This window comes from Cherax quadricarinatus, chromosome 65, assembly GCF_038502225.1.
Source record: "Cherax quadricarinatus isolate ZL_2023a chromosome 65, ASM3850222v1, whole genome shotgun sequence".
Classification (NCBI taxonomy): Eukaryota; Metazoa; Arthropoda; class Malacostraca; order Decapoda; family Parastacidae; genus Cherax; species Cherax quadricarinatus.
The window spans coordinates 1,158,264-1,186,011 of record NC_091356.1 but is presented as its reverse complement, the minus strand read 5'-3'; the positions used below and the strand labels follow the sequence as shown (position 1 = coordinate 1,186,011).

At 41.9% G+C, this 27,748-nt stretch overlaps 1 protein-coding gene across 4 annotated transcripts in view; it reads right to left on the bottom strand.

Annotated features, from left to right (window-relative positions):
- The window catches only part of Msh6 (DNA mismatch repair protein Msh6), a 136,659-nt gene that overhangs the window by 36,547 nt on the left and 72,364 nt on the right, over positions 1 to 27,748 (bottom strand). For all 4 annotated transcript variants that reach the window (XM_070098848.1, XM_070098847.1, XM_070098849.1 and 1 more), the window contains 4 exons: positions 24,637 to 24,740; positions 19,410 to 19,565; positions 5,338 to 5,564; positions 141 to 267 (listed from right to left, as the gene is read on the bottom strand). In XM_070098848.1, coding sequence (XP_069954949.1) covers positions 141 to 267; positions 5,338 to 5,564; positions 19,410 to 19,565; positions 24,637 to 24,740 — 614 coding nt within the window. The remainder of the gene's footprint in view (positions 1 to 140; positions 268 to 5,337; positions 5,565 to 19,409; positions 19,566 to 24,636; positions 24,741 to 27,748) is intronic.

The window sequence follows — 27,748 nt, the reverse complement described above, 5'->3', positions numbered from 1 at the left end:
ATTAAGCACATTTCTACATATAATGAAATGCAAGCATAGCAACATACCTCGGTATGTGTTTAAACCAGAAATATATGGAAGACATTCTATTTGCCTTATCATTATAGGATCAAATCAATAAAAATGGTAATGTAACTAACCTGAACTTTTTCTTCAGGCATAACTACGTTTGGTCTAACAGTACTGACTTCCTTTGCGTAACATGTAAGAGATATCAGAACATCAAGCACTGACAAACACTGCACAACTGCTTCCCATTTTTTATGGCTGAAAGTATACAATAATAATTCATTACCTGTTATGAACAAAGTACGGTATCTATGAGCTCTAGTAATATTAATAATATTTTGTTCTCTTAAGCACTCCCTATTCTTGGGTATCATAGTGTTATGTAAATATCATACCCAAATATTTCAACACTTTTAAATATTTATAAAACTTTAAAAAGATAACTTGAAAGTTTAACTGAAGAATTTTATATACAGGTTTGGTTATTAAGAAAGTAAATTCAGTCTTATCCCTTGTTTGTACTAGTATAGTTCTTATGTAAGTAAGGATAAGGATCACTTCAGCAGCAAAAACTAAGAAGTGATCAGTAGAATAAAAACAGCAAGACAAGACTGGTAGGAACAAGAAAACCTGAAGAGGAGAGCAAAATGCAAGCCAATTAAAAGACTATGCACTTTTTTTTTTTTTTGACATGTCGGCCGTCTCTCACTGACGCAGGGTAACCCAAAAAAGAAACACTTTCACCATCATTTACACATAATCACTATCTTCGCAGAGGGACTCAGATATGACAGTTTAGATGTCACTCCAAACACATATATAGGGATAAAGATAAAAGTGTGCAGTTTACAGTGCTTTGCTTTATGGTGTTTCGCTAATGCAGTGGTTTTTCAATTATACCCATTCTTCATTTATTCAGACTTCCTACAATATATTCACCACTCACTATAAGCTAAGGACATACAGTACACAGTAATGTGTGAACTGTATGTACATATTTTAGGCCTATTACTCACTTAACATATGATAGTGTAAACATGTTATCAGGCTTTTATGGGCATTTGAAAGTGAAAAAAAGGCTATGATTCACTTTACATCGATTTTTGCTTTACAACAGTAGCCCGGAATCTAATCTGCTGTATAAGCAGGGTCCTCCTGCATATCCACAAAATATGCATCAGTTTTATTTGGCTGTTTTTTTGTGCCAATTGACCTAAAAAAACTAGTAAAATAGACAAGAACACAGCCAATTTAACCCTTTCATTGTCGGTGCTGTAGTATTATGGGTTTGAGGTCATTGTCAGTGCCATAATGCTACGCCATGAGTTCAGCTCACTCAGATAAGCGGAGAGTGGTAAATTTGGGCCTAGATATGAATGGGTCTATGCAGTAAGAGTGCACGATATAAAAAAAATCCTACAACATGCAGTGCATAATGAGGGGAAAAAACTGACAGCATTTTTGGTTTAAAACAGTGACTTTGTGGTGAATTTTTTCATGGTTTTTGGTTGTATTGTTGTATTCTTGGTTTCTCATTTGATAGAATGGAATATATAATACAGATTCTGATTAGTTTCAGGACTGACAATAGCTTGAAATTGAGTTCAGAGTAGTGGAAATGAGTACAGAAATCACATCACTTGTCCATTACACGTCAAACTGCTGGGTCTAATAAGTGTTCACAAAAGCGCTGGTATTATTTATGCAATTATTACAATATTGCATAACAGTAAATCTTCTATTTTTTTGCGAACAGAGTCAAAAACAGTATTTATGTGTAAAGCCTGGGAACATAACTAATGAACAGAGGAAATGTTATTTTAGTGCCAGAATGCCTGCACTGTTTATTCTGGACTCTTATTTTGAAATTTGTGTGAAACTGGCCAAATTACCAATTCCTGATCACTTTACTGGAAATGTGAAATGGCTGGGTGGTTTCTTGTGCTCATTCAATAAAGTGGAAGACATACTAGTGAAACAGCAAAAAAAATGGCCTATTGGAACAATGTAATTGGCCTACGATAAGATTCGAAGTGGATAAAATCACTGATGTGTAAATATCGCTGATGCGGCAAAATTCATGAAAGCATAATTTTGTCAATTTTCCATCAAATTTCATACTTTTTGTTTTATTATCTTCAGAAAAAGATTCTTAGTTCAAGGGTCTGGACAATGAAAGGGTTAATAATGGAAGTTGCCTGAAAAAGGCATCAAAGAAACGAGAAATGATCAATTTTGGACAATTTTCCTGGGAAACGGTGGGTCTAACCCAATTTTCCTGGGTAACGGTGGGACCAACCAACTTTCTTGGAAAAAGAGCAGGACCTGGGTTGGTCCCTTCCCCTCACCCCCCATCTGTTCAATGGGTTATTATTAAGTCAGGTTCAATTACTGGGATGACCTAAACTACGATCAAGCACTTACTCTGACGGTTTATGAGCCGAAAAATTGGAAAAACTTTGATTTTTTTTCTGTGAAAATGGATTGAAACTGGAGGGTAAGTGTTCTATACAGGAGAGGCCTGGAAAAATGATTAATGAACAGAAGAAAGATTGCTATAGTGGCTGGAAGGCTTACAATTTTTGTTTCGAAATTTGGTGAAAACGGTGTAAAACTGGCTATAGTACCAACTTCTGATGGGTGAAGGGGGCAGTTTCTTGCAATGAACAGATAGTACAGAAGGCAAACTAGCAAAACAACAATGAACTGAGTCAATTTGAGCATTGGAATAGGCCTCAAATTAGGCAAAACTGCTTGTGTGTAAAATGCTCCCAAACCTTCATCTTCACACCAGTGTAATTCTGTAAGTAAATATCAAGTTTTTCACTTTTGGTGTTGTTTCCCATAGAAAAAGATTCCCTACATGTAAGTAGAAAGGGCTTTAAATTAGTGAGGTACAGAGAGCTTAAGGGGTAAGATGGTTTCGTCATTAAAAAGAATGGAGATTATGATAACCAAGAATGTTTATAAATCCAGGGAAGGGTTAGAAGATAAGGGAAAGGACAGGTTGCCCCCAGGAAGGGTTAGAGGAAGGGTGATAAGGATCTTTTTAACGGAAGGGGCTTGAGTGTATTAAATCAGTGATTTAGGGAGCTGTTAAGCATGATTAAGATAACATTTATTAAGGGATTCTGTGAAGCATGCAATCTGAAAGAGGAGCAGGCATGTGTTAGTCCATATAGCCAGTTGAATTTTGATGCCTGCACTCTGCTAATAAAACAACTATTGTATGTGTGTTTCCTTTTTTTGGATCATCTTACTATGGTGGAGATAGCTAATGTGGGGAAAAAATGAAATGTAAATGATTTCTCAATAAGATATAAACGTCCTAGGTAGTAGGCTGGTAGAGAGCAACCACCCAGGGAGGTACTACCATCCTGCCAAGTGAGTGTAAAACAGAAGCCTGTAATTGTTATTACATGATGGTAGGGTTGCTAGTGTCTTTTTTCTGTCTCATAAACATGCAAGATTTCAGGTACATCTTGCTACTTCTACTTACACTTAGGTCACACTACACATACATGTACAAGCATATATATACACACCTCTCTGGGTTTTCTTCTATTTTCTTTCTAGTTTTTGTTCTTGTTTATTTCCTCTTATCTCCATGGGGAAGTGAAACAGAATTCTTCCTCCGTAAGCCATGGGTGTCGTAAGAGGCGACTTAAATGCCGGGAGCAAGGGGCTAGTAACCCTTTCTCCTGTATATAATACTAAATGTAAAAGGAGAAACTTTCGTGTTTCCTTTTGGGCCACCCCGCCTTGGTGGGACACGGCCGGCGTGTTGAAAGAAAGATATATATATATACAGTGGACCCCCGCATAGCGAACTTAATCCGTGTAAGAGGGCTGGTCGTTATGCGAAATGTTCGCTATGCGAATTAATTTTCCCCATAAGAAATAATGGAAATAAAATTAATCCGTGCAAGACACCCAAAAGTATGAAAAAAAATTTTTTTTACCACAAAAAAATGTTAATTTTAGTACACACAAACTGAAAAAGGCATGCACAATTACATGACACTTACTTTTATTGAAGATCTGGTGATGATTGATGGGATGGGAGGAGGGGAGAGCATTATCTTCTTACTGTTTAGAAGGGGAATCCCCTTCCATTAGGACTTGAGGAAGCAAGTCCTTTTCTGGGGTTACTTCCCTTCTTCTTTTAATGCCACTAGGACCAGCTTGAGAGTCACTGGACCTCTGTCGCACAACAAATCTGTCCATAGAGCTCTGTACCTCCCGTTCCTTCAAGACTTTCCTAAAATGGGCCATAACATTGTCATTGAAATAGTCACCAGCACGGCTTGCAACAGCTGTGTCAGGGTGATTTTCATCCATAAAGGTTTGCAGTTCAACCCACTGTGCACACATTTCCTTAATTTTTGAAGTAGGCACAATGGATTCCACAACTGGCATAGGCTTCTCAGGGTTAGCCCCAAACCCTTCAAAATCTTTCTTAATTTCCATACTAATTCTCACCCTTTTTACCACAGGGTTGGCACTAGAAGCTTTCTTGGGGCCCATGGTCACTTATTTTCCAGAAACAGCACCGAAAACACTGTAATAATACGAAATATTCCGAGTGTATGCTTGAGTGTTACCGCGGAGGCTAGCTGGTAAACAATGGGACACAATGGGACGGGCGGCACATGTGAGGCTGGCTGAGGGCCCACATTGGACGCGTCTCGGACGAAGTTCGCTGAGCGGGTTTTTGTCTACTATGCGGGGCAAAATTTCAGCGAACAAAGCGTTCGCTATGCGGATTGTTCGCTATGCGATGCGTTCGCTATGCGGGGGTCCACTGTATATACACACCCCTCTGGGTTTTCTTCTATTTTCTCACTAGTTCTTGTTCTTGTTTATTCCCTCTTATCTCCATGGGAAAATGGAACACAATTTTTCCTCTGTAAGCCATACGAGTCGTAAGGGGCAACTAAAATGCCGGGAGCAAGTGGCTAGTAAACCCTTCTCCTGTATACATTACTGAAAGTTAAAAAGAGAAACTTTCGCTTTTCTTTTTTGGGCCGGTGTGTTGATAGAAGATAATATAAATGTACAGTTTGTGTTCAGTTATCAGGCTCTTCAATGACTGGCATTAGTACTATACTCAATATACTGTAATTATTTAAAAAACTTTTATTAAATGTAAGTTAAATTGGTTTTTCCTGTTTTTGCTACAAATGGTCTGAATTATTTTACCAAAAAGACATAAAATTCCAATTGTTACCAGTTTCGTTCCTGTATTATTTCTTGATTAAAAAAAAAAAAAAAAGGACTCCTGTATATTGCCAAAGAACAAGAAAATTATACAAAATTCATACTTACTGTTCGTCAAACTGATGGAATATTCTGCGTGATATATCATTAAGAGCTGCATCCCGATGTTCTTCTCCGCTAATCATGTCTGCTAATAATTTTTTAGTGGTTGGTGTCCAGAATCGCTTGTAACCTTTCTTTTGACCCTGCAGCTCGTAACTGTCACCAGCTTTCTTACTGACATGCTCTGGCACTTCCAGCTGATATCTTTTCTTATCACTACCCCAGTACACCACCTATTAATAGTAAAAAAAAAAAAAAAAAAAAAAAGTGATGAAATTTAGTGGCAGACAGGAGTAGCTTGATGAAAAAAAGATGATGGTGACAGCATAAATTACATGCTATGTTTTATTGTATTCATGGGGAAGCAATAAACCTGCAGAAGTATGCAATTAGACTAGATTCAGAGCTAAGAATATGAGCTATGAAGACAGGCCAATGGAATTGAATCTAATGACACTGGAGGACAGAAGGACCAGGGAAGACATGATAACATGCAAAATACTCAGAGGAATTGTTATGGCAGACAGAGACAGGCTGTTTGAGAGACAGGGGCACAGCTGGAAGTTAAAAGCACAGATATGTCAGGAAGTCTAGGTAGTAGGTTGGTAGACAGCAACCGCCCAGGGAGGTACTACCGTCCTGCCAAGTGCATGTAAAACGGAAGCCTGTAATTGTTTTACATGATGGTAGGATTGCTGGTGTCTTTTTATTCTGTCTCATACACATGCAAGATTTCAGGTACATCTTGCTACTTCTACTTACACTTAGGTCACACTACACATACATGTACAAACATATATATACACACCCCTCTGGGTTTTCTTCTATTTTCTTTCTTGTTCTTTTTTTTTTTTTTCAACAAGTCGGCCGTCTCCCACCGAGGCAGGGTGACCCAAAAAAGAAAGAAAATCCCCAAAAAGAAAATACTTTCATCATCATTCAACACTTTCACCACACTCGCACATTATCACTGTTTTTGCAGAGGTGCTCAGAATACAACAGTCTAGAAGCATACACATATAAAGATACACAACATATCCCTCCAAACTGCCAATATCCCAAACCCCTCCTTTAAAGTGCAGGCATTGTACTTCCCATTTCCAGGACTCAAGTCCGACTATATGAAAATAACCGGTTTCCCTGAATCCCTTCACTAAATATTACCCTGCTCACACTCCAACAGATCGTCAGGTCCCAAGTACCATTCGTCTCCATTCACTCCTATCTATCTTACCTCCATGGGGAGGTAAGAGGAAATGCATGCATGTTGTAAGAGGCAACTAAAATGCCAGGAGCAAGGGGCTAGTAACCTCTTCTCCTGTATATATTACCAAATGTGAAAGGAGAAACTTTCATTTTTCCTTATTATTATAATTAAACTAATTTTTATTACCATTTTAAGAACAAAATAAGTAACAAGAGGATGAAGAGAGCTTTCAAAATAAGATAAGATATGCCATTTAAGGTACTATTCAATTATGCTCACATATCACTGTACTGGGAGAGCCTTTGACGGAAGGAGAGAGATCAGAGCAAGTAGATGTACAGAAGTCATTTACTGAATGAATAGTATCAATAAAACATCTTAACTACTGGGTATACCTTAAAGTACTTCGAACATACTCTATGGAATGGAGGAGAAAGATACCTTTATACATATACAGTGGACCCCCGGTATTCGATATTAATCCGTTCCTGAGAGCTCATCGAATACCGAAAATATCGAAAAGTGAATCAATTTTCCCCATAAGAAATAATGGAAATCAAATTAATCCGTGCAAGACACCCAAAAGTATGAACATTTTTTTTTTACCACATGAAATATTAATTTTAATACACACAATGCCTGCACTTTAAAGGAGGGGTTTGGGATATTGGCAGTTTGGAGGGATATGTTGTGTATCTTTATATGTATATGCTTCTAAACCATACCCCCGGCCGGGATTGAACCCGCGGTCATAGAGTCTCAAAACTCCAGCCCGTCGCGTTAGCCACTAGACCAGCTAGCCACAATAAGATTCATCCAACTAGGTATATTTCTACACCATAGGAAAGTTAGCACAGGCACCTCTGTGACCACAAATGCAAGTTTTTACAGACGAATCTCCAGCTAGCGTGGCCGTGACGAACTCTAGCTCAAGTCCCTTCACTGCCGTCAACATGACTTAAGAAATCGTAATGACACGATTGCAAATAAACCATACCCCCGGCCGGGATTGAACCCGCGGTCATAGAGTCTCAAAACTCCAGCCCGTCGCGTTAGCCACTAGACCAGCTAGCCACAATAAGATTCATCCAACTAGGTATATTTCTACACCATAGGAAAGTTAGCACAGGCACCTCTGTGACCACAAATGCAAGTTTTTACAGACGAATCTCCAGCTAGCGTGGCCGTGACGAACTCTAGCTCAAGTCCCTTCACTGCCGTCAACATGACTTAAGAAATCGTAATGACACGATTGCAAATAAATGTAGACAGCCTGTACTGGCAGAGCACACAGCCTAGCCGTCTGCTCTGACTAGTTCATATTTCGCGGCATTCAGTGCTGCCCTCTGTAGGCCTACCTAGGTCGGTGGGACACACAGTCCACCCTCTCTCACTCCCGCCTGGACCGACCTGCCGTACACAAGTTCTCCCCCCTCCACGGACTGGCTTGCGGTCACTTCCTCACACTGCCCGTTGTGTACTCACTCCTACCCGATTAAAGCCAATCTAGTCCACGGCCGTATCATTGCTACCTACGCTACCTTCATCGGCACTAAACCGCTGTTCAGCAGCAAGAACAGTAATAACAGTGGTGACAGCGGAGTCAGCGGCATTGTGAGCCTTTCAGGGTGGAGGGGATCGGTCGACACCAGTCAACATCATCCGTCGTCATCCAACGCACCTGCTAGCCTAAAGAGTTATCTGCTACTCCCAGCGTCTTGACGGGACCCGAGATAGATCTTCGTCCTAGATTTTTCCCACAAAATCTGGACATAGGCATCACGGCGTCATCTCCAGCCTTAGCAGTCACGTGTTCACCTCATCACCCTCTCTACAGCCCTTCAACACTCTCCAGCACCATTCTCCTGCCTCCTACAGCGTCCCTACGCCCTTCTCAGCTACAAGAAGTAGAGTTCCTCCAAGAAGTTCTACCGGGCTTAACCACGTGGGAACCCAGTTGGCTTAGCCCCTAAGCCAGCAAAGTTCAGCGTCTACGGCAGCTCGTGACTCATCATAGTGTCTACTACTACTCAGCGCCTACGTATCTCCAGCCAGTGCAGTTTTTTTTTTGTGTTGCCCAGTTTAAAAAATTTTTTTTTTTTTCCCTTTCCCTTGTTGTTTTATTCCCAGTTCATCACCAGTTCTGTTTTCCCCAGTGATTTGTTACAGTAAAACTTACTCGTCCCAGTTCAAAGTTTCACTTAAGCTTGTTTTTAGCACGTTCGAGTAGTGCAGTAAATGTTTTGTTCTCCGTGTGCTGAAGCCGCAGTCAGTCAGCGCGCCCAGACACGCTTGCCAGTGTAAACAACCATACACCAGCTCTGGTTCACGCCGGGTATCCACGTCTCTTAACTTCTTATACCTCCACAGAGTTACTCCGGTCTTTCCTGTTCTTCCCAAGTCCTTTCTGATATTTTTTTTTCTACGACATTGAAGCCCCATAGCAGTATACAAATGCTACGAGGCGTGTAGTGTCACTAGAACATCACTGAAAGTTCCAGCACCTGCCGTACCTTCGTCCACCTGCACTCAAAGTTAAGTAAACAGTGACTTACCTAGCATTTCCTAATATTTTGTGACATTATTTAACTGTCCTGCACCAATACAGTTAGTTACTGAAGCCATACTTCAGTAAATTGTTCAGTGTCATCAGTGCACATTTTGCCATTTACCTACAGCTTAAATTTTGTGAATTTATTTTTGCACTCCTACATTTTAAATTCCAGTTTTTCTCTATTCTGCTTCTTGCACCTCAGTTATTGATTTAAATTGTTCAGTGTTAACCATTTATACAATTTACCTCTCACATACAGTTTTCATGTAATTCCTGTGTGCTGTTATTTTTTTTTAGTTGCACCTGCAAGTTAGCCACAGATTGTTGACACCCCTGCACTGTTTTGTTTGTTAGTTTTTTTTTAATAAGTGTAATCTTCAAGTACTTAAGTATTAGTATATTCTACCTGCAGTCATACAATCTGTGCCTAGCCCATTAAATTTTTTTTTTCTGTTCCCCCATTTATTTTGCTCTACATATATTCTATGTTTTATCAGTGAATATTCACCTATGTGCATTGCTTTTTGCTATTTTATATACCCAAGTCATTGAGTGTATTTTTGGGAACCTGCTTATTTACCATTAATTACCAAAATTCCTTGTGAAGTTAATTAATTTTGACCTTGAGATTGTGTAAATTTTTTTTTCTTTTTGCCAGTGTACACCCTGCTAACACCAGTTAACCTTTGCCATATTCTTGAATTTAATAATTTGCATTTTTATTAATTTTATTTTGTGTGCAATATAGCAATTCTGGTCAGTGTATTTTTTTTTTGTGTGATTTTTGGCACTATTCCATACTCTGATATCTTTTTTGTGCCAACTTCCCTTGTGCAAGTGAATTACCTCCTTTTTTTTGCATTTCAATTTGCAACTGTTAGCACCCGCAATCTTTTTAAACTGTGCTTGCAGCACAGTTTAGTGTTGTGTAGTACCTGATTTATTTTAATTTTGTGCAATTTTTGCTACCAGTGTTTACAGTTCAAACTCCTTTTCATAAATTTTTGTTGCCAGATTCCTGGTGAAATTATTGACTATCCTTAGCTTCATTTTGTGCACTTCCCTGTAGTACATTCACTTGCATACATCTCTTATTTTGTGTTCAGAGTGTATCACTATTTCCCTTTTTATTGTTGTTTTGCTCAAATTATTTCTATCACTAAGCAGTTTACCTAGTACTGTGGTGCTGAGTTCTCTTTGACTCTGTTTTGAATTGTAGCCAGTGCATACCATTTCTTGCTCTGACCTGTTTACCATCTTCGTGACCTACTTGCATTTCAACAATCGACGTCATGACTAGGACACGCAGTGGCCATGCCGATACCCCAGATTCTGCTGGTGCCAGCAATGGTGCCTCAGCCAGCGTGAGCACGCGGCAGGGCATCGAAGCCCCAGCGACAGTTGGTCAACTTGTGGCTCACGCCTCGACCACCAGTGGGCCGGCTCGTCGTCCACAACTGACCCTTATTTTTGACGGTCGTGCAAATAGTTTAGAGCCATGGCTGCAGTCAGTCGAGGCGACTGTTCAGGCTCTATTTGATAGCCCAACAGATACACAGTACATTCGTGCTGCTGTTGCAGCAGTGGATCTCACCCAGGGTGATATAGGTGCCTTTGTGCAGCTCAAGCGCGTCTGTAAGATTCAGTCTTGGGGTGAACTTAAGGAGGAATTTAGGCGTTATTTTCGGCGTAGTCGCCAACGCCATTACATTGACATCGTTACCAGCGTCTTGGCCGAATGTCAATACCGGCACGAAAGCCCCCTGGCTTGCGTTTGCCGTTTCGAGCAAGCCGCCACGGACTTTACTGATGCCGTCAACTCCACTAAGTGGGCGGATGGTGATGGCCGTATTGCTATTAAAGACATCATCCCCATGCTGGCTGTCGGCATCATGCGGAGGGATTCCGCCCCTAACCTCTGGGCTGCCATTGATGCGCTAGGACTCGGCCCTCAGCACGACGTCCTGGGTGCATATGACGCCATCGACTCGCTCAAGCCGCCTTCCGAGCAAGGCAAGGTTTGCCGCTTTGCGGATGATCCCCTACCCATCCTTGCAGCGCCGTCCGCAGTGACCCCGCGGTCGCAGCCGGAAGTCACTTTTGCTGCTGCTGTCAGACAGCCAGCTCACAAAGGTTCTAACCCCAGTCCCACTAATACGCGCCTAAGTAAAAATAGCGACCACAGTAACAACAGTCGGTCTTATACAAAAGGGCAGTCATCGACTTCCTGGACCAGGGCGAAACGTCGCCAGCAGACACCACCCCCAACCTCACCCGCTAAGCGTGTAGTGACTTGTTTTAACTGTGGCAAACGTGGGCACTACCGATCTGAGTGTTACAAACTTAAGTCCCCGCAAAGTAACCGTCACAGTCCCCACGCTCAGTATCAAGGTAACCGTCACCGTCCCCATGCCCAGTCTCGCGAGGGAATCTGTGTTTACCACAATACTTCCAGTCATACCTCCCATGAGTGTAACAAGCTGCGAAGTATGCTGACAGCTGAGTGGAGCAAGCAGTCGTCGCGCAATGCACATGCTCGTAGAAGCCCTTCCACTAGTTCGGGGGAAGAGGCGCGTCCGCAAAACCAGCGAAAGACGTAGTAACCCTGTCGGAGTCGCTGTATTCCGTCCCTGTCCGCAATGCATTCGCCGCCCTGGGCAGTGATACGCTTGCCGACAGTGAGGAAACCGAGTGTCTTGACGTTGTTGCTGAGACTCTTACCGTACCTTCCAGGTCGAGCCTCGTCAACAAGTGTCGAGCCTCGAGCAGCTGTGACTCCGGGGATCTCGTCGGCCTGTCATGCCTTCATGTTCGGTATGACAACCCATGTGGACCGCTCATCGAGTCCACTGTCCACAATAAGCCTGTTCAGCTTTTCCTAGACACAGGTTCGGTGGTTAACATTGTCCGCTCCACCTTTTTCCGAGACATTGGCCTTCATGCGGCCATGTTGACAGAGCCATCTGCCATTCAGACCTTGAGAGGAGTCTCAGGTAAACCGCTGACGGTTCGCGGTCGCACAACGCTAGAATTTGTGGTCCAGGGTCACAAGCTGTCCGCAAAATTCTTAGTCGTGGATGGTATTGTTTTCCATGGTGACCTGCTCATAGGGTTCAAAACCATGGCAGATCTTAGGATCCGTTTAGATCCAGCTGAGTGGAAAGCGGAATTCAACGGAGTGGATGTGCCCTTCTGGGGCGTGCGCTTAGGATCCACTACGTGCTACTCCGTCTCAGAGTACGCACAGTGCCTAGAATCGTTGGAAACTGGTGGTTTCCATAGCACATTCTCCCCGGGGTCGGTCTCTCGTCCTGATCGACCTCGTAGTAGAGCTCGTTGCCCATCACCTCCTGGCCATCAGCGCATAGTTACCAGTGAAACCCAGTCTGGGGACGCCCAGTCTAACCTTCACTCTAACTCTGACGCTGTTGTAGAGACCAGCAGTTGTCAAGCCGCAGTATCCCTGTCGGCAGGCGACTGTCTGACTCGTGTCATGGCATCAGCGAGCAGAGTTACTGCTTGTACAAAGTATGACGTCACTTTGTCAGCTAACTCGCTCACTCCTGTTACGGTGTACGTGAGCAGAGCTTTTGAAGGAGACCATGTGCTGGTTGACAACGACACATGCCGAGTCAAGGGCCTCTCCCTTGAACCATCCTTGCACACAGTGCAACGTGGTAAGTTGCAAGTCCTTGTTGTCAACATGCATAGTCGAGAATTTCCCCTGCGGAAGAATACCTCACTTGTTGACCTTGTCAGATTCCCTCTCCCGGTGAGAGTGGAGGGTGAAGCCCCAGCTGACTTCCTTGTGAGTGCAGTTCTCCCAGGCGAGTCTGCTGCTGACTCTTCCAACACCCGGCCAGTGCAGGAAGATGATCTAGCTTTGACAGACTATCCTGAAGAGGTTCCAAAACTTCTCCAGGTTCTCAATCGTGCACGTTCTGCAGTTGCACTAGATGGTGAGTCAATGGGTTTGACCCCACTGATCTCTCACCGTATTCCACTTGACAAAGGTACTAAACCCATTTATGTACCTGCGTATCGCCTGCCACATGCGCAAAGAGTCTTCGCCGAAGAACTCATTACACGGATGCTCCGTGATGGAGTTATTGAGGAGTCCACTTCCCCGTGGAATGCTCCCCTTATTCTGGTCCCCAAGAAAGACGGAACCTGGCGCCCTGTTATCGATTACAGGAAACTGAATGCATGTACCATCCCAGACCGTTTTCCATTGCCAGTTCTGAACGACCTGTTGCAGAACATCGGCGATAATAAGGTCTTTTCAACTCTTGATCTTCTTCAAGGGTTCTGGCAGATCCCCCTCGATGATGAGAGTAGAGAGTTGACAGCTTTCTCTACTCCAACTGGTCATTACCAGTTCAGGAGGATGCCCTTCGGCTTGCGCGGAAGCCCAATCACGTTTAGTCGTTTGATGACGACAATTTTCCGTACCCTCCTAGGTGGCACGCTCATGGTCTACCTGGATGATCTCATAGTCATGTCGCAAGATGTCCCGTCACATCTTGAGAAACTTGACAGGGTATTGGACAGGCTAGCTCAGGCAAATCTTAAGGTAAAGCTCTCCAAATGTCATTTCCTCCGGAAGGAAATAAAATTTCTGGGTCACGTAGTAACTCAGAATGGCATAAAGACGGACGAGTCTAAAATCTCGGCCGTGCAGAAATTCCCCAGACCCATGACGGCGGATGCAGTCCGGTCCTTCATAGGCCTGGCGGGTTTCTACCGCACCTTTATCGCAGGTTTCTCCACCATTGCGGCACCCCTGACACGCTTACTCAAGAAGGATGCCCCTTTTGAGTGGACGTGCGATCAGGAACGAGCTTTTGTCATTCTTAAGAACAAGTTAACATCAGCCCCAACCCTTAGATTCCCTGATTTCACCAAGGCATTTACCTTGACGACTGATGCCAGCAAAGTTGGCATCGGTGCAGTCTTGTCACAAGAATCTAATGGGAAGCAACAGCCTATTGCCTATGCTAGCCGTGTTCTTACTAAAGCGGAAGTCAATTATTCAGTGACAGAGCTAGAAGCTTTAGCCATTGTATGGGCCCTGAGTCATTTTCGGGATATCATCTATCATTATCCTATCAAGATTTATACAGATCATTTACCCTTATTGGCCCTTTTTGCAAATAAGAACCTCTCGGGAAAGCATGCTCGGTGGTCGCTCACGTTCAATGACTACAACCCTGAAATTTGCTATGTCCCAGGTAAGCAAAATGTTGTAGCTGACGCCCTGTCGAGACATATAGCATTCGTGAGTGTCGGCAATTCGTTCTCTGTTGAGGATCTCGAGAGAGCCCAACGACAGGACCCTGTGTGGTCTCCAGTCCTTCGTTTCCTTACCAAGGAGGACGTTGACTTACAGGTCAAGTCTCCCGTTCCACTGAAGGATTTAGTGGTCAACCAAGGAGTACTGTGCCGTGTTGCACAGCTGGTGGACCCCGGCAGAACCGTATACCAACTGGTGATACCAGAGTCCATGATACCAGCTACTCTTAGGTTGATCCACAATGTCCCAGGTGTAGCGCACCCCGGGAAGGACCGCAGTATCAAACAGGCACGAATGAAATATTTCTGGCCTAAGATGGCATCGGACATTGCCAAGCATGTACACCAGTGTGTTGTCTGCCTACAGCACAAGGGTACCATTACAGGTCCTAACCCCATTCTAAAGTATCCCATTACAAAGGAGCCCTGGGAGAGAACTTCTGTCGACCTGTTGACGAACTTCTCGACCTCGGAGAAGGGAAATAAGCACCTGCTTGTAATGGTAGATAACTTGACGCGGTACAGTGAATTAGTACCCATTCCTGATAAAACCGCTGAAACGGTCGCTAGTGCTTTCCGTGAGCATGTTGTTCTTCGTCATACTTGCCCACGTGTCCTTCTGTCAGACAATGGGTCTGAGTTTATAAATGGCATAATGCAGGATCTTTGCTCCAGATTCAACATTCATCAAGCGCCAGTAGCTCCACGCCACCCTGCGAGTAATGGTCTTGCTGAACGTACAAATCGCAAAGTCCTGGAGGTGCTCAGAGTAACCGTTAACCCAAGTTGTACTACATGGGATGAGGCTATCCCAGATGTTCAGTGTACATTAAATTCCTCCCTCAACAGCTCGATCGGTGAGACACCTCATTTTGCTTTGTATGGCTATGACAAGCGCTTACCATATGAAATTCTGTTTACTCCACCTAGACCTACTTACGATACTGATAACCCCAGTGTAGTAAAGATGAGGACAACGCAGCTTGTCTTCCAGCGGGTACGAGAGAACCTTATGAAAGCTACTGATAGGTTCACGTCAGAGCGCAATGCCCGCGCCAAGGAAAGCAAAGTGGAACCAGGTTGCAAAGTTATGTTGCTCAACCCAGTGCAGACCCCAGGTATGCACAAACTTGTCCCAAAGTTTGTGGGGCCTTACCGTGTCCTACGACAGCTCCGTGGCAATAAGTTCGAGGTGAGGGAGATTGCTACGGGAGCTATCAAGGAAGCCCACCTTGATCACATGAAGTATGTGGACCATATGCAGGCCGAAGTAGAGCTGGAGGCGCGTGCGTTGCAACGCCACGATCAGACTAATGTTAGGGACAAACCGTCTACCCCTTCTCCCGCTACTGCTGGTACGGAAGACGGCCCAGTAAGGCTCCATACTTATGGCCTGCGACCCAGGACAACAGTACATTTCTGTGACATTGACGTACCTACTGACTTGTCCGACTCCTACGCTAGTTATGCTAATTGTTTGCTTGCAGAAATGGGTATAAATGCACACACATTGTATAGCTAGTCGATAATAGAGTCAGGGTGGACAACATCATGTAATTATGTAAATACTTTTAGAAGGGTACCCAGAGTGTAATGAATTCCATGGATATAGTATTATTGTATGTATGTGCACCAGTGTTTTTTTTAACTAAAGGAAAAAGCCTGTATTACGGTCAGGGCAGTGCTGCCCTCTGAGTTACATGTCACACCTTAGGAAATGCTACTGTCAGTCATTGTTTGCAGATGTGAGCGTGCAACAACGTTAGTAGACGAGTGGTCAACTGATGTTCAGCCCTGCGGACAACCTGTATATAGAAGATTTTAGTTCCAGTGCTGACGTCTCCCGGCTCTCTACTCGATGAAACAGCGCGGGCAAACCAGTTTTCTCTTCCCCTGGATGGGAGAGTTTTTTTTTGCCTGTTGCATTTTTTTGTCCATTTTTTATTTACTAGTGAGCGAAAGCCAGTCCCTCTCTGGGGTAGCTAGTGTAATTCCTTTATACCTATGGGCCCACCAGTATTGTCGCGTCGGGACGACGCGAGGTGCGTGGCCGAGCAAATGTAGACAGCCTGTACTGGCAGAGCACACAGCCTAGCCGTCTGCTCTGACTAGTTCATATTTCGCGGCATTCAGTGCTGCCCTCTGTAGGCCTACCTAGGTCGGTGGGACACACAGTCCACCCTCTCTCACTCCCGCCTGGACCGACCTGCCGTACACAAGTTCTCCCCCCTCCACGGACTGGCTTGCGGTCACTTCCTCACACTGCCCGTTGTGTACTCACTCCTACCCGATTAAAGCCAATCTAGTCCACGGCCGTATCATTGCTACCTACGCTACCTTCATCGGCACTAAACCGCTGTTCAGCAGCAAGAACAGTAATAACATAAACCATACCCCCGGCCGGGATTGAACCCGCGGTCATAGAGTCTCAAAACTCCAGCCCGTCGCGTTAGCCACTAGACCAGCTAGCCACAATAAGATTCATCCAACTAGGTATATTTCTACACCATAGGAAAGTTAGCACAGGCACCTCTGTGACCACAAATGCAAGTTTTTACAGACGAATCTCCAGCTAGCGTGGCCGTGACGAACTCTAGCTCAAGTCCCTTCACTGCCGTCAACATGACTTAAGAAATCGTAATGACACGATTGCGACGGGCTGGAGTTTTGAGACTCTATGACCGCGGGTTCAATCCCGGCCGGGGGTATGGTTTATTTGCAATCGTGTCATTACGATTTCTTAAGTCATGTTGACGGCAGTGAAGGGACTTGAGCTAGAGTTCGTCACGGCCACGCTAGCTGGAGATTCGTCTGTAAAAACTTGCATTTGTGGTCACAGAGGTGCCTGTGCTAACTTTCCTATGGTGTAGAAATATACCTAGTTGGATGAATCTTATTGTGGCTAGCTGGTCTAGTGGCTAACGCGACGGGCTGGAGTTTTGAGACTCTATGACCGCGGGTTCAATCCCGGCCGGGGGTATGGTTTATTTGCAATCGTGTCATTACGATTTCTTAAGTCAGTTATATGCTTCTAAACTGTTGTATTCTGGGCACCTCTGCAAAAGCAGTGATAATGTGTGCATGTGGTGAAAGTGTTGAATGATGAAAGTATTTTCTTTTTGGGGATTTTCTTTCTTTTTTTGGGTCACCCTGCCTCGGTGGGAGACGACCGACTTGTTGAAGAAAAGAAAAAAAAAAAAAAAAAAAAAAAACTGAAGAAGACATGCACAGTTACATGACACTTACCTTTATTGAAGATTTGGTGATGATTGATGGGATGGGAGGAGGGGAGAGTGTGGATGGTGTTAGTGTTTAGAAGGGGAATCCCCTTCCATTAGGATTTGAGGTAGCAAGTCCTTTTCCGGGGTTACTTCCCTTCTTCTTTTAATGCCACTAGGACCAGTTTGAGAGTCACTGGACCTCTGTCACACAACAAATCTGTCCATAGAGCTCTGTACCTCCCGTTCCTTTACGATTTGTCTAAAATGGGCCACAACATTGTCATTGTAATAGTCACCAGCACGGCTTGCAATAGCTGTGTTAGGGTGATTTTCATCCATAAAGGTTTGCAGTTCAACCCACTGTGCACACATTTTCTTAATTTTTGAAGTAGGTACAATGGATTCCACAACTGGCACAGGCTTCTCAGGGTTAGTCCCAAACCCTTCAAAATCTTTCTTAATTTCCATACTAATTCTCACCCTTTTTACCACAGGGTTGGCACTAGAAGCTTTCTTGGGGCCCATGGTGACTTATTTTGCAGAAACAAGCACCAACAACAATGATAATATGGAATGTACCGAATGTATCCTTAGATGCGCGCACACTGGCTGGCTTGTAAACACTGGCACACACGTGGACACGTCTCGTACGAATCGTATAGAATACTGGGTTTTCAATTGGATACCGAGGCAAAATTTTTGCGTTAAAATGCATCGAATACCGGATTTATTGAATACCGATGCCATCGAATACCGGGGGTCCACTGTATAGTGTAAACCCTCCATAAAATGGACCTCCATAAGTGGATGTTGGCTAAAATAGACAAAAAAAATCTAGCTGAACAAAGGCTCAACATGCATGTTTAACAGGATATCTGATTAAAATAGACATGAACCGAACCAAATCCATTATTTCGTATGGCTGTTCAATCCAGTAATATGTTTGATAAAAATGAACCAAGGGCTAAAACATGTGCTAAAACAGGTCCCGGAATATGGATGCATGCCAACAACTCTTCCAACTCAATATACCAGTCATTATTTTCTCAAGACTCCCAGTTATTCTATCAATTCTCTCACATTTTAAATTACTGCATATAAATTCTATACATCTAGGTAGTAGGTTGGTAGACAGCAACCACCCAGGGAGATACTACCGTCCTGCCAAGTGAGTGTAAAACGAAAGCCTGTAACTGTTTTACATGATGGTAGGATTGCTGGTGTCTTTTGTTTGTCTCATAAACATGCAAGATTTCAGGTACGTCTTGCTACTTCTAATTACACTTAGGTCACACTACACATACATGTACAAGCATATATATACACACCCCTCTGGGTTTTCTTCTATTTTCTTTCTAGTTCTTGTTCTTGTTTATTTCCTCTTATCTCCGTGGGGAAGTGGAACAGAATTCTTCCTCCGTAAGCCATGTGTGTTGTAAGAGGTGACTAAAATGCAGAGAGCAAGGGGCTAGTAACCCCTTCTCCTGCATAAATTACTAAATTTAAAAAGAGAAACTTTTGGTTTTCTTTTTGGGCCACCCTGCCTTGGTGGGATATGGCTGATTTGTTGAAAGAAAAAAACTCTATACATCTTTCATGACAAGAAGAAATCCCTATAAAACTCTTATTTCTTTAACTTTATTTTCCACTACTTAAAATTCTGTCTTCATGCTAATCTTCAGATTACCAAAATGGAAATAAAATATTTTCTCATTCCTTCCTTCCCCATCTCCTTTGATGTGCTTTAAAAAAAATTAATAAAGTGATTTAAGCTAGAAGAATTGACCATTTGTTCTTGCCTTACCTTTGCACCAAAGTGTCTGCATTGTTCTTCGAGGTAATCTGATAGTTCATCTTTAGTTTTCTTGATATGCTCAACTGCTTCATCATATTCAGTGTCAACACCTGGGCTGGGAATTATTTTGCCCTCCTTCTGTGCCTCTTCATGATCAAAGGCATTCTGTAAACAAGTAAATTAATGTGAACACAGAAGTACAAGTAAATTACACACAAATTATAGAAATTATTTAAACAATGAATAAAAAGCATTAAAACTTCTACTTTACTACCACTGTCATGACTACACAGCTTTCTTTTTCACACATCCTTCCTTTTTTATGTACACTTATGTTTTAGTACACATTTTCCAGTTTCCTATACAATAAGCAGAAGAAGCCCAGACCTCATTTTACTCCTTTTGAGTCCCACACCTCTTGCCTCCCCCATTCATCCTTGATGAATGGAGGAGGCATCCAACAAGGTAAAATCCATCAAGGTAAAAATCAGTATTCTCAGAATTACAATAACAGTTTAGATGCAATCCTATTTCCACTCAAACTTGGCTTTTTTTTTTTCCCCCCAAACATCTACAAGGATTTCAACTTAAAGGAGTATGTGAACTTTCCAAAAATAAGATATTTTATTACACAAAGTGGCATATTCAATCTTCTTTCTTTCTTTCAACGTACTAGCCGTATCCCACTGAGGTGGGGTGGCCCAAAAGGAAAAACGAAAGTTTCTCCTTTTAAATCTAGTAATATATACAAGAGAAGGGGTTACTAGCCCCTTGCTCCCAGCATTTTAGTCGCATATTCAGTCTTATATCTTCAAAATAAAGAAAGTTTTGGAAAGTTTTATAAAACTGATTAAGGTGCTGCAAAACTTCTCAGTATTTAGCATTTTATGGACAGAGCTAACATAAAATCCTACATATAACGACCAATGCATGCCATCAATGATACCATCCAGTTAACCTAGTTTGGGAATCTACATTTGAGACTACCATAAAAGCACAATGAGAGGTAGTTCTTTAGCTAATCATATTGCAGTGCCACTTGGCTATGCATTCCATACTTTTCCTCTCCACAGTGTCCTTGCAATGAATAGTTTCCTCTGCTGACCTTTCTTTTTAGCTCTTACTGACTTTTCTGGTTTTGTATTGCTAAAGTCATCATCATTTTCTCACCTGCTTCACTTATATGAGAGCCAACATGCAGATGAAAATGTCTGATAAGCACTTCAGATGTATCTTATGGCATGAGCAATTGATAATACGTAAAATGTCTAGAGAAGATTCTACGTGAAGCAATGCCCTCCAAATATGCCAATTTTCCGGATAGAACCTGGTGTCTAAGATATGAGGCAACTGCAAGTAAAAAAGGCATAATCATTTTTGAAAAACTGCAAAAATTTACAAGTCATAACTCAAACTAGTAAAAATATCTGTATCATTCAAACAGTGTTTTGTGGGACATTTCACTAGCTGAGTCTGCAAGTTTCTTGTATTTATGCTGAACAGGGAATAAATGAGCACATGTAATTTGCTGCATAGCCATACTTTGTGTATGTATTAGAACAATTTTAAGTAATTTATGGAATGATATTGTTAAACAAATATCAATAAAGTATCTATATAAAGTATCATATAGTCGGACTTGAGTCCTGGAAATGGGAAGTACAATGCCTGCACTTTAAAGGAGGGGTTTGGGATATTGGCAGTTTGGAGGGATATGTTGTGTATCTTTATACGTATATGCTTCTAAACTGTTGTATTCTGAGCGCCTCTGCAAAAACAGTGATAATGTGTGAGTGTGGTGAAAGCGTTGAATGATGATGAAAGTATTTTCTTTTTGGGGATTTTCTTTCTTTTTTTGGGTCACCCTGCCTCGGTGGGAGACGGCCGACTTGTTGAAAAAAAAAACAAAAAAAATCTATAATTACCAACATCTAGTGATACTATAAACCAACAAAATGCCTACAATGAAATGATTTCGCATGAGTGCAGTGGAAACACATACTTAGAAGCTTTTTTTTTTTTTTTTAACAAGTCGGCCGTCTCCCACCGAGGCAGGGTGACCCAAAAAAGAAAGAAAATCCCCAAAAAGAAAATACTTTCATCATCATTCAACACTTTCACCACACTCGCACATTATCACTGTTTTTGCAGAGGTGCTCAGAATACAACAGTTTAGAAGCATACACATATGAAGATACACAACATATCCTTCCAAACTGCCAATATCCCAAACCCCTCCTTTAAAGTGCAGGCATTGTACTTCCCATTTCCAGGACTCAAGTCCGACTATATGAAAATAACAGGTTTCCCTGAATCCCTTCACTAAATATTACCCTGCTCACACTCCAACAGATCGTTAGGTCCCAAGTACCATTCGTCTCCATTCACTCCTATCTAACACGCTCACGCACACTTGCTGGAAGTCCAAGCCCCTTGCCCACAAAACCTCCTTTACCCCCTCTCTCCAACCCTTTCGAGGACAAACCCTACCCCGCCTTCCTTCCCCTATAAATTTATATGCTTTCCATGTCATTCTACTTTGATACATTCTCTCTAAATGACCAAACCACCTCAACAACCCCTCTTCTGCCCTCTGACTAATACTTTTATTAACTCCACACCTTTTCCTAATTTCCACACTCCAAATTTTCTGCATAATATTTACACCACACATTGCCCTTAGACAGGACATCTCCACTGCCTCCAACCGTCTCCTCGCTGCTGCATTTACCACCCAAGCTTCACACCCATATAAGAGTGTTGGTAGTACTATACTTTCATACATTCCCTTCTTTGCCTCCATAGATAACGTTTTTTGACTCCACATATACCTCAACGCACCACTCACCTTTTTTCCCTCATCAATTCTATGATTAACCTCATCCTTCATAAATCCATCCGCCGACACGTCAGCTCCCAAGTATCTGAAAACATTCACTTCTCCCATACTCCTCCCCAATTTGATATCCAATTTTTCTTTATCTAAATCATTTGACACCCTCATCATCTTACTCTTTTCTATGTTCACTTTCAACTTTCTACCTTTACACACATTCCCAAACTCATCCACTAACCTTTGCAATTTTTCTTTAGACTCTCCCATAAGCACAGTATCATCAGCAAAAAATAACTGTGTCAATTCCCATTTTGAATTTGATTCCCAAAAATTTAATCCCACCCCTCTCCCGAACACCCTAGCATTTACTTCCTTTACAACCCCATCTATAAATATATTAAACAACCATGGTGACATTACACATCCCTGTCTAAGGCCTAGTTTTACCGGGAAGTAGTCTCCCTCTCTTCTACACACCCTAACCTGAGCCTCACTATCCTCATAAAAACTCTTTACAGCATTTAATAACTTACCACCTATTCCATATACTTGCAACATCTGCCACATTGCTCCTCTATCCACTCTATCATATGCCTTTTCTAAATCCATAAATGCAATAAAAACTTCCCTACCTTTATCTAAATACTGTTCACATACATGCTTCAATGTAAACACTTGATCTACACATCCCCTACCCACTCTGAAACCTCCTTGCTCATCCGCAATCCTACATTCTGTCTTACCTCTAATTCTTTCAATTATAACCCTACCGTACACTTTTCCTGGTATACTCAGTAAACTTATTCCTCTATAATTTTTACAGTCTCTTTTGTCCCCTTTCCCTTTATATAAAGGGACTATACATGCTCTCCGCCAATCCCTAGGTACCTTCCCCTCTTTCATACATTTATTAAACAAAAGTACCAACCACTCCAACACTATATTCCCCCTGCTTTTAACATTTCTGTCATGATCCCATCAGTTCCAGCTGCTTTACCCCCTTTCATTTTACGTAATGCCTCACGTACCTCCCCCACGCTTACATTCTGCTCTTCTTCACTCCTAAAAGATGGTATACCTCCCTGACCAGTGCATGAAATTACTGCCTCTGTTTCTTCCTTAAAATATTCTCGCCATCTACCTAATACCTCCATCTCCCCATCTACTAACTCCCCTACTCTGTTTTTAACTGACGAATCCATACTTTCCCTAGGCTTTCTTAACTTGTTTAACTCACTCCAAAATTTTTTCTTATTTTCATTAAAATTTCTTGACAGTGCCTCTCCCACTCTATCATCTGCTCTCCTTTTGCACTCTCTCACCACTCTCTTTACCTTTCTTTTACTCTCCATATACTCTGCTCTTCTTAGAACACTTCTGCTTTGTAAAAACCTCTCATAAGCTACCTTTTTCTCTTTTATCACACCCTTTACTTCATCATTCCACCAATCACTCCTCTTTCCTCCTGCCCCCGCCCTCCTATAACCACAAACTTCTGCCCCACATTCTAATACTGCATTTTTAAAACTATTCCAACCCTCTTCAACCCCCCCACTACTCATCTTTGCACTAGCCCACCTTTCTGCCAATAGTCGCTTATATCTCACCCGAACTTCCTCCTCCCTAAGTTTATACACTTTCACCTCCCTCTTACTTGTTGTTGCCACCTTCCTCTTTTCCCATCTACCTCTTACTCTAACTGTAGCTACAACTAAATAATGATCCGATATATCAGTTGCCCCTCTATAAACATGTACATCCTGGAGCCTACCCATCAACCTTTTATCCACCAATACATAATCTAATGAACTACTTTCATTACGTGCTACATCATACCTTGTACATTTATTTATCCTCTTTTTCATAAAATATGAATTACTTATTACCAAATCTCTTTCTACACATAGGTCAATTAAAGGCTCCCCATTTACATTTACCCCTGGCACCCCAAATTTACCTACTACTCCCTCCATAACATTTTTACCCACTTTAGCATTGAAATCCCCAACCACCATTACTCTCACATGTTAATATATTAATGAACAAGATTGGCCCTTACACCTGCTATTTTGTTTGCAGGGACTTTTCAGTCAAGTTTATCACCAACTGGGAGGGAAGAGGAAGCAGGAAGGTGGTTCCTCAGACCAGATGAAGCATCTTAAGGTCAATTTCTTCACTTTCCAGGTTATTTTAGACCATAATGCAGTAACAATGCTTCACTCCTTCCACAAGACAAATACAAAGAAAATGGAACATAATGTAACAAAAATAAAGTTTTTGGCTGAGGTAATGCTTGTGCCCTTTTACTTGTTGATGACTCATATAGAGATACATGCACAGTGAAAATATAACAAATAATTTTTCTCTGCAGACAGCAAAACAAAATAAAAACTTACTTACATCAAAGAACTTTAAAGCATCACTTAAATGAGGAAAATTGCCACCCTCTTTTGTATTTGTTATGCATTTGTGCAGCAACTTTGATTTTAGTGATGTCTTGATGCCTGTTCCAGATATTGAAAAAGAAATGAGGATTACTAAAATAATTGAAATGCATCAAGACAACAGATTTAAATTTGACTAACTTTCATTTACTGGACAAAATATTTCAGTGAATAGACTCATGTAAGAAATTATAATTAAATTAGTTTAGTTTAAAAAAATATCTGACTTCTCTGAGTAAGAGTACAATGTATTAAAGAATACAATATGTCATTCATGGATCACATGTGCCCTGGGGTAGAGGTGGGAAGGAAGGGATGGAGGGACACCAAGAATTTTTTTTTTAACGTAAGTTAGGCCATAGATGATGAAATTTGGAAATCATTCTTTTTTTCTATTATATAACCTAAACCTTTGAATGGCTACTGCTACCAAACAAACCTCAATCTGTTAAGTAAAAGGACACAAATGCAACTAATGTGACACTTTATTGTGGCAACATTTCACTCTCCAGGAGCTTTGTCAAGCTGGCTTGACAATAAAATGTTGCATTAGTTGCACCTATGTCCTTTTACTTAACATATTGTTGGTAATTCTACCTTAATTTATTATTCATGTCTCTACTGCGTGCATTTTCATGATCGCTTATCCTAATTCACAAACTTTTATTTCTTTTTCCTGGTATTTCTTTTTCTGTAGTAACTACATGGGATCATGTAGACTCTTGCAGTGAAAACTGGTTGGTGGATAGTGGTTGCTTGCTAGTTTGATGAATGTGGACACTGCAGTAGCCAACTGGATGTTAGATGTGGCATATTGCTGGCTATACTGTTGTAAGGGAGGACTGTGTACCTCTTGTCAGTTTGTTACCTAGACGTCATATTGAGAACGGTTTTTGCTCTTTGCCTACACTACAAGAAAGTTGTCAACAAATATTTTAGGAAATCTTATGTAGCTTTACTGAGGTCTCAGTAGCCTAACCCTATTTTTTCCATGTATTCTTCAGTTAAACAAACTCAGATTCATGCAAAACCTTGTTTCCAGGGATTTAACTGCAGTGTTATGCAAAAGTCTGCTGATACTCAGTGCTAAAATCAGGGCAGGTACTCAGCTACATAACAAAATGTCTACTGACACTGCTAAACATATTAGTCAAGCAAGCCTACACAGCCATCCCACCCTGGCTGATTAGGCACAGTTTGGAAGAACTTATTCATGTTCCTCCTGAGCACTTGTACTGTACCTTCGTAAGAAAGTTTGGGTTGCACACTGTTAACACGGTGTTCTCAAATTATGCCTATGGCACCTAACCTTTTTAATAAATTAAATTCATACTACACTTGTTCCCATATTTCTCACACCAGTAGATTTTTATTTTAGTAATGAGATTAGGGACATAACCTCTGAATGTTTCTAATCTGTATATTATAAGATCTCTCTCATATCTATTCCACACAGCATACATTCAGTGCTTTTAGGCACTTCTAAAAGTTTGAATACTTTTCCAATTCAATACAGTAGGAAATTTCTTCACCTGCCTTGAAAGGAGATGAGAGTACAAAACCTAAATGAGAGCACAAGCACTTTGGTGTAGCATCTGTTCAAAATATTCCCAAAACCCAACTTGTCATTTTCCTGGCAGTAGCATATTTGGTATATAAAAAAAAGTGTAGTTGTTCAGTGCCTCGAAATCCACAAGGGCATCTTTACTGCTTTTGTTTATGAAAAATATTATGAAGCAGGGAATACAAAATCCAACATATTGTATTCCCTTTAGTGTAGGCCAACAATGATGAATAATAATTTAAAGTTTGAAGATTCTGGCTCAAAATCTGAACACCAAAATTGCGTCTTATGAGTAATCGTAAAATTGTCTCTCTGAATAAAGACACATTTATGCGCTGCTGATACTTCCATTCATCCCTCCGGTGGTCCTCGGAAAACAGACAATGAACTTGTGGGACAGATGTGGCTCGTAGACAGGGATTGGAACACATGTTTCCACACTCAAGTTAAATATATTTAACTTCTGTGTAGAACATGTTTCCACAAAGTATACATATCTGAAACCAATTTGTCCTTTCCCAGTTCAAGAAATTTAGTTTTTGCTGTTTCTTCTTTCAGCAAGGGACACATTCAGTTGGATACAAAACTATGGAGGGGTGGGGATAAGTTGCAATTTTTAAACTTTGGTGTCGGTCAGCCTCTGGCAAGACAGTAATGGAGTGAGTGATGATGTAAGTGTTCCTTCTTTTTCGGGTCACCCTGCCTTGGTGGGAAACGGCCAATGTAAAAAAAAAAAAAAAATTAAAATGTAAGAAATTATTAAATTTATGCTACCTAACGTAAGCTGTTCACCTACTCCTATTATTAGTGCAGTACTATACTTGGTCAGTGGTGACATGTACTTAGTCAGTGGTGACGTGTACTTAGCTCTGTGAAGACCTGTTTGTGTGCTCTCTCTGAAATCTGAACCAGGATGCCCTCTCTTGAGCAACTTTACCAGCAGCTGAGAGAAGAGCTCAGAGTTGCTAAGCTGGAGATACGGCGATTAACGGAGGAGAACAAGAGGATTCGTAGTAATCCTCCTGTTGTGAGTCCCCAGGTTAAGAGGGGAGCTTGGTCAGTGGCCGGGCAACATGGAACCAAGCTGAGGATCAAGAAAACGGTTGGAGAGGCAGAAACAATGAGAAACCAGAAGACTACCGTGGAAACTTCCAACCCATTCTCGGTGCTACCTGACGAATGTGAGTGTTCTACTGGGAATGCCACAATGAGCACCAAGGAAGCATTGGCAGACGTGAGTGAGACATCCCTAGAAACCCCAACGAAGACCATCGACAACGTCTTGACGAATCCCACAAGTGGTGTAATGCTACCTGACGAATGTGAGTCGACTACTGGGAGCATCACGAAAGACGACGCCAAGGAAGGTAAAAACATTGTTGTTGTTGGGGATAGCCAGATTAGGTACATAGATAGGGCATTCTGCTTGAAGGATAGGAGTAGGAGGCAGAGAGTGTGTTTTCCTGGGGCTGGGATGAAGGATATTGTTAGCCGTCTGGATGAC